General features: G+C 33.9%; 1 protein-coding gene across 1 annotated transcript; it reads left to right on the top strand.

The window, feature by feature from the left end:
* The first annotated feature begins 3,521 nt into the window (after positions 1 to 3,521).
* On the top strand, positions 3,522 to 6,989 carry LOC131617280 (7-deoxyloganetin glucosyltransferase-like). The gene is made up of 2 exons (XM_058888601.1): positions 3,522 to 4,173; positions 6,005 to 6,989. Exons 1-2 carry the CDS (start codon positions 3,657 to 3,659, stop codon positions 6,925 to 6,927), a joined length of 1,440 nt encoding a protein of 479 aa, XP_058744584.1. The 5' UTR covers positions 3,522 to 3,656; the 3' UTR covers positions 6,928 to 6,989.
* Positions 6,990 to 8,356: the final 1,367 nt, after the last annotated feature.

Below are 8,356 nucleotides of genomic sequence, written 5' to 3'. Positions count from 1 at the left end.
AACGTAACAATGAACATTAGCGGCCAACCCTAGGTAAATGGGAGAAACAATAATTCGGGTCATAACCCAACTGGGTCAAACAAACATAACCTAGGCCCAAAATTAACGACCCAAAACTAAATTAAACTAATGCTGCAGTTTGAACGCCTCAATCGGATTCCCAGAGCTCCAGTTATGATCATTTTAGTGCAGACAGCTAATGCTGAAAATAAAGTGCGAAAATCAAATTAAACCAAAAATAAACTAAATTAGAAAACATTATAAAACATAAAAGTAAACAAAGAAAATCAAAGAAATGTTTAAGAACAAACATGGGAGAATGTGCATTAAAATGCACTGATAACAAGTGACTTTTAGAGTCACAAGAAATGTTTTCCTTAGAAAGAAGTGGTGGATGCATAGTGAAATTGTTCAGAACATAAACAGAATCAAGTGGTGTCGGTGGAATTGAAAAATCAACATCAGCATGAAAATATCCACTGTTGGAAGGAGCTTCGGCCATGGGAGTTGTTGTAGATGCCAAATAAATGACTTCACCCTAGTGTGAAGATACTTTGGAATGTGGCGGTAAAAATCCCAAAGGAGGCAGTGATCAAGCAAAGCAAGAAGAGTGGTTGGCGCTAAGAGTTTCCTTAATGACGGTGGCCATTGATTCCCCGTACATTGATGTCACAATCGAGATTCCATCAGGCTATTCCGACGGGGGTATATCTTCATCGGTTAGAACAACAAGGTTATCAAAATCTTGGTGTGTTTCTTCAAAGGAAATGGGTCGTAGATAGGAACCCACACAGGTTGTGGAAAGTGTTAATGGGCAATGAGGATGGAAATTAAGCAAAACTTGGTTTTTGAACAAAATAGCGTAGTTGTTGTGGTGTTTCCTTTTTAACAGTGTCGCCAAGATTTTCAAAGTTGTGAGAAGTAATGTTGGAGGAATTTGGTATTAGAGGTGACCCATTGTTCCAATAATCAGCATCTTGTTCCTTTTCCTCATCTTCCATCTGTAATATGAGTTACTTTAGTGGTGGCGTTGTTTCTTCTAAAATAGTTTTAGGGATTGGATATATCGAATCCATTGATTCATAAGTTGGTTCTATTTCATCATCTATATCTTGAAAAAGGTGTCTTCATTCAGGTTTAAAATACCAAAGTAATAGCCTTGCAAATGTATCACAGGACATCGATGAATGAGATTGAGAGCGTCATTTCCACCATTTGAGAGCATGATCTCTCATTGCAATTTCAACCACCTTCATCTTCTCCTCATCTTCGATAATATGTTTTTCTCTGAAATATTTCTCAATGGAAAGGATCCACCAATATGCTTCTTCTACTCCATAAAAATTCATAAATGACATCACAAACTCCATAGGAGAATTCAAGTTCATGGATGAAAGCACCAATTGATGGAAAACAATTCCTACCAAAACTATAACTAGGGTTTCTACTATAAAAAAAAAGGAAGAACGCCAAAAGCTATCTAAGAGAATTAAAATAAAAGATAAACTTCATTTCATTTTATTCATACCTAATGTCTCTATGAGACTACATTATATAACACTAGTAGTAGATCATTAACATAAAAGTCCAAATACTAAAGGAGCCTAACAACCATACTAATAATCTAGACAATTTCTTTATAGACCCATATGGCTTCTTAAGAACCTGTGGTGAAATTCCATAAAAGCCCTTATATTTGGGATGTGCATCTCCGAATGCACCTTTTTCTGGAAAAATAAAAGTGATTTCGGATGTGCACATCCGAAGAAACCTTTTTTTAAGAAAAGAAGGTGCATTCGGAGATGCACATCCGAAGACACCTCTTTTTTTTTTTTAAATAAGTTGAGTTCGGATGTGCACATCCGAAATAACCCCTTTTTTTGAAAAATGATATTTCGGAGATGCACATCCGAAATATTGTCTAATGCAGAAAACAAATAACAAACCAACAAAGCTTGAATTTATCATAAATAAACGAAATTACAAAGATAGTTCAACATGAAATTAAAGTTACATATTGTTAAACATGGGTAGTTGAGGACGGCACAACATTTTGATAACGTCGGCTCCTGATATTTGAAGTTTTGCATCCAACTCGATCTGACCCTTCGAAGAATATCGATCAAAAGTTGACTACATAACCGCTAAATCTTCGTCTTTTTTGACCTCAAATGGGGTGAAATAACGAAAATTTACCTAAAATTGTAGTTTTCTATGCTCTCTTTAGTATGATGAACCACTTGAAACTTGATTTGGAGAAGAAAAATAGATTGAAAATGATTGAGGTTTTGGAGAGGGTTTGAGTTTTGTTTGGAGGAAAATGAGTGAAATAGTGAAGAAGGGAAAATGGTATATGAAGAGTTTTTTCGTAGATGCATCTTTGAAACAATACCTGACATTTTAAATCCAACATTAAAATTGGAAAATATATGATTTCGGAGATTCATATCCAAAAACATCTAAAATGGATGATTTCGGAGATAAATCTCCGAAATAATTAAAAATATGAAAACGTCTTCGGAGATGCATCTCTGAAAGATATTTTCGGGTTTTCAGCAAGGATTTTCACCCATATGGGTGAACAAAGAAATTTTCATAATATAAGTTCTATTATTATCATCTAACAATAATAAGAATACTAATAATTAATATCATAAATTGTATTCTATCTTCTATCATCTCTTCTCCCTCTTTAAAGATCTGAATGCAAAAATGTCCATTAAACTTCAAGCAACACTACTATTGCAGATTTAATCTGTGATGCCAATCACTCAAAGCGCCGTTCAAAATAATTTTTTGTCCCCTATTACACGCGCCTGAAATGATGGTTGTTAGAGTTTGTTGGTGGTATTCTAGAGGTGGTATGTGATAAATTATGGTGTTGCAGGATTCTGCAGAGGAAAACTGATTTTTCACACTTTTTGCACTATACTTCCACTGGTGGAAGATATGCTTTAAAACTGCACCGGACACTTTTCTCACTATACTTCCACTGGTGTTTCTTAACATTACAAAGCCTTTATATAGGCTTGAATCAAAACTGACTTAGAAGACAATAAGATGATAATTAAGATGATGACTCTTTGGTTCTCTCAATCTTAATGATACAATTCTAACATAAAGACAATCATTATAATGTGATAGTTACACTTCTTTCATAATGCTCACTAATAGTGGTGGTTACAACACATTAATTTTAACAGAGTTAAAGAAAAAACCGATTCAAACTCTCTAATTGGTTCTTCCACTCCAGTTCATAATGTACAGGAAAATAGTAGTCGTGCAAATTTTCTCTAACACTTGCTTGTAAAATAATGAATTGAATAGAACGTGCAAGTTAAATTAAACCTTCAATAATTGACAGATTGTCTTGATATGAGAAATCTCAATTTATTACTAGTTCTATTGTACCATGATCTTGATTTTGTAAGTTATATCTTTGACTTGTGCATATGAACGTGCAGTGCAGCCAAGTTCCGTTAGTATTGCCAGATTGTGTCTGACTCCAGCGATAGTATTTATAAATAGACACGTTGGTGGTGCTCTTATATTTTATCTTCTATAAGTAAAAGCTTGTGTGAGAAAATAGCATCACAGTACCATAAAGCAAAGAACCCTTTGTATTACTACATTTGGAAAAAAAGTAAGCACAGACAATGGCTTCTTTTGGCAAAACTCAGAACAAACCACATGTTGTCTGTGTTCCATTTCCAGCACAAGGTCACATTAACCCAATGCTCAAACTAGCAAAGCTTCTTCATTTCAAAGGTGGTTTTCATGTCACCTTTGTTAACACTGAATACAATCACAAACGTTTTCTCAAATCTAGAGGTCCCAATTCTCTAAACGGACTCCCCTCTTTCCGTTTTGAAACCATTCCTGATGGTCTACCTGAGTCCGATGTGGATGTCACACAGGATGTACCTTCTTTGTGTGACTCCACTAGGAAAACATGCCTACCTCACCTCAAAAAACTTATATCTAGACTCAATAATGCTGTGGACATCCCTCCTGTTACTTGCATGGTTGCTGATGGTGTTATGAGTTTTGCTTTGGAAGCTGCTCAAGAAATTAGTATCCCTGCCGTGATTTTTTGGACCACTAGTGCTTGTGGCTTCATGGGCTACCTTCAATATCGTATGTTAATTGAAAAGGGTTTTACACCACTTAAAGGTACATATTCATTGATAACTAATTAGCAACCCGCCTTAGTTTGTGAGTGTCCATGTCTATTCCATAATTAGATTTGTTTTAGCTTGCATATTGCAACTCTATTTGTCTCACGTTCTTAAAATTAAATTGAATAAGAAAAAAATATTTATTACTCTCTCCGTCCCAAATTATTTGTCGCCATGGTCCACTTTACACAGATTAAGAAACACTAATAAATAAAAGAGAGAGAATGACGACTTTACCAAATTATTCTTATTAATTATTGGTGTATTTGAAATAACATTAATATTAAGTAAGAAATTAATAAATTAAGAGTATTTATTTGAGGGTACAATTGGAAGATTAAATATAAAATTGAATTGGCAAGGTAAAGTGACAAGTATTTTGAGACAATTTTTTTTCACAAATTTGACATTTATTTTGAGACAGAGAGAGTACCATTTTACAATTGTATTTTAAATCATACCGAGGCACAACATAGACACTCTGCCATGAATAATGTCAAAATCATACGACATCGCTATCATCGTGGTTACATAAATGATAGTATTTGAAAAGAGTTAAGAATATTTAATTCTTTAATATATGTTTAACCTTTTTAGATGTGCGTATGATTTCTCCCAATAAAATTATAAAGTGTGTTGAAGTAAAGAAAAATAAATTCTTTTAATAACACTTATCTGAATTGTCTAGCATGTTATATGATCGTCATACAAGTGTCGGATATTTGTCTGACTTTTTCGACATTTATGGTACAAGTGTCATATAAGTAGAGCTGTCAAAATGGGTCTGACTCTTCCGGCCAACCTACAAGCCCTATATTTTAGCGCCGGTTGGACCGCAAAAAATCTTTAACAAATCATGACCATATCTTTTTAGCCCAGTCCACTGGGCCTATGTTTTTCATGAGACGGGCTAGGCCGGCCAAACACTTAAATAATATATTTTGAGATAAATCATACTTAAGCACAAGCACTGCAGAGACACTCTCACACGAATAATGTCAAAACCATAGGACATCAATAGCGTTACATAAATGATAGTATTTGAGTTTTATTTATCTATCTATTTTTAAAAGAGTTAAAAATATTTAAGTCTTTAATATATGTTTAACCTTTTCTAAATGTATATATGATTCGTCTAATAAAAAGTATAGAGTGTGTTAAAAAATTTCTAGAAACACTAATCTGAATTATCTTACACGTGTTATATAAAGTAGGGATAATTGACATTTACCCCCTGCCATTAGGGCGAGTTTTGGTTTTCCCCCTTATTAATTATTTTTTTTGGATTACCCCCTGTATTTTTAGGGTACCTCCTAAGCGTATAAAAACAGTGAAAACCCAGGGGTAAATCTAAAAAACAAGTTTACAGGGGGTCCTAGGGAGGTAAATCATAGAACTTTTCATATTTCAAAGGAGTAATCCAAAAAAAATAATTAATAGGGGGAACACCAAAACTCGCCCTAATGACAGGGGGTAACAGTTATTTATCCCTATAAAGTATAGAGTGTGTTAAAAATTTTCTAAAAACACTTGTCTGAATTATCTTACACGTGTTATATGATTGATATATATATATATATATATATATATATATATATATATATATATATATATATATATATATATATATATATATATATATATATATATATATATATATATATATATATATATAAGTGTCGATTATTTGTATGACTTTTTTATATGTATTGAAGTGTCATACAAGTGTAAAACACTTCAACACACCTACAAGATGTGTTTGTTCTTCGTAAATATGAATTATGATATTACCTGATGATAATGAATTTTGTCTTTTTGATATGTAGATTCAAGTTATATGACAAATGGGTATTTGGATACTACAATTGATTGGGTTCCAGGCATAAAAGAAATACGACTGAAGGACATTCCAAGTTTCATAAGAACTGTATATCCAAATGATGTTATGCTAGATTTTGTATTAGGGGAGTGTGAAAGAGCTCTAAAAGCTTCTGCAATCATTTTAAACACGTTTGATGCCTTAGAGCATGACGTTTTACAAGCATTCTCTTCCATTAGTAATTTACCTCCGGTCTATCCCATTGGTCCATTAAATTTTCTTTTAAAAGAAGTCACAGATAAGGAATTGAACTCGATTGGTTCCAATCTTTGGAAAGAAGAACGAGAGTGTTTAGAATGGCTAGAAAGCAAAGAACCTAACACTGTTGTTTACGTCAATTTTGGAAGTGTCACTGTAATGACAAATGAAGAGTTAGTTGAATTCGCTTGGGGACTTGCTAATACCAAGAAAACATTTTTGTGGGTTATAAGACCAGATCTTGTGACCGGTGAAAATGCTGTTTTACCACGAGAGTTTTTGGAAGAGACGAAAAATAGAGGTTTGTTGTCGGGATGGTGTCCACAAGAGGAGGTTTTGGATCATTCAGCAATTGGAGGTTTTTTGACACATAGTGGTTGGAATTCATCGTTGGAAAGTGTGTGCGGCGGTGTTCCAATGATATGTTGGCCTTTCTTTGCGGAACAACAAACTAATTGTAGATTTTGTTGTCATGAATGGGGGATCGGTTTGGAGATTGAAGATGCTAAGAGGGATAAGATTGAGGAACTTGTGAGAGAATTGATGGAGGGAGAAAAGGGTAAGGAGATGAAAGAGAAAGCAGTGAGGTTGAAAGAATTGGCAATAGATGCTGCTTCTGGACCCTATGGTTCTTCATTTGTGAATTTGGAGAACGTGTTTAGTTTATTTTGATAAAACTCCAAAACGTTAAATCGCTTTCTTGTTGTTGTTTTCCTTTGTTGTTTCACTTAAATAATGCAAGCACTCTTTATAGTTATTGACTTATTGTTATGATTTTGTTTTTGAACCCAAATCAGCATAATAGTACATAACAAGATATTCTTATGATTAAATGATTGAATAGAACAAAATCAACATGATAGAACGTAACAAGATATTGATATGAAAAATAATTAAATATCGTTCATTATCAAATAAGGACATTTTATAAATAAATAAATTATTTTGAGATATGTGGAGTATTAAGAATTTAATTATCGTCGGTGGTATTCTAGGGCCCTGAAAAATAATTTTTGACTTTTTCCTTTTTGTTTTTGCTTACACATTAAACCATTAAATGGTGGAGAACTCTCATTTATAGTGAATGATACAACTCTAGAAAAATTATTAATTCTCTAATATATGAACTAACATTAGCCTAGGCACATGCTTCTTCAATAGTTTTATTATGAATTGAAAGTAATGCATCTAGCTTCATTAAGACTTAAAGATGAATTACAATCTGCTTAGATGTGCAACAAGTATTGACCATAGTAATAACTAACTATTGATTGCCCACACAATATCTAAACTTCTAACTAACTTTCAACTGTATAATTAACAGTTAGTTAGGTAGTTACAATCTCATTACTTGTATTCTCATTATTGCTTGCTTGTGACGAAATCTCATGTTGTGACACCCTCCCACAAGTTGATGGCTAATAAATGTCAAGCATTATTAACTTGGATAATAGACTATTGAAAGGTTGAGGCAACAATGGTTTACTGAAGAAATCTGCAAGTTGATCCTTTGAGGTGCAGGGCAACAATTTCATCAATCCATTCAACATCTGCTCCCTCACAATATGGCAGTCTATTTATAAATGCTTGGTTCTCTTATGGAATACGTGATTGACAGCAATGGGTAGTGCACTCTGGTTGTCACAGTACTGTCATCTTTGTGCATTCAACATGTAAATCTTTAAGCAAGTATGCAAGCTATTGTAACTCACAAGTAGGAGCTGCTAGAGCCCGATATTCAGCCTCACTTGATGATCTTGAAATATTCAACTATTTCCTAGTTCTACATGAAATAAGAGATCTTCCTAGAAAGAAGTACTGGCCAGAAATGGATCTTCGCGTGTATGAGCAACCAACCCAGTTTGCAATTGAGTATCCTTGCAATGTCAATTGGGAGTTTCTTGGTAGGAATATGCCCCTCCCAGGACAGGACTTCAAATATCTTAGAACCCTAGTAACTGCATTGAAATGGTTGGCAGATGGAGCTGACAAAAACTGACAGAGATGTTGGGTATAAAAAGTTATGTCATGTCTGGTGGCATTGAGGTAAAGGAGCCTCTTAACAAGTCTTCGATATGCAAGAATGTCATGGTATGGACCA

The sequence above is a fragment of the Vicia villosa genome, linkage group LG7, assembly GCF_029867415.1.
Source record: "Vicia villosa cultivar HV-30 ecotype Madison, WI linkage group LG7, Vvil1.0, whole genome shotgun sequence".
Classification (NCBI taxonomy): Eukaryota; Viridiplantae; Streptophyta; class Magnoliopsida; order Fabales; family Fabaceae; genus Vicia; species Vicia villosa.
The sequence above is the reverse complement of the archived record's forward strand: the minus strand, read 5'-3'. Positions and strand labels throughout refer to the sequence as shown.

What these genes read in the sequence shown, in the direction of transcription:
- LOC131617280 (XM_058888601.1), top strand. Translation starts at nt 3,657, where the DNA reads ATGGCTTCTTTTGGCAAAACTCAGAACAAACCACATGTTGTCTGTGTT. An exon ending in GGGTTTTACACCACTTAAAG is followed by an intron (nt 4,174 to 6,004) that starts GTACATATTCAT and finishes TTTGATATGTAG; the next exon opens with ATTCAAGTTATATGACAAAT.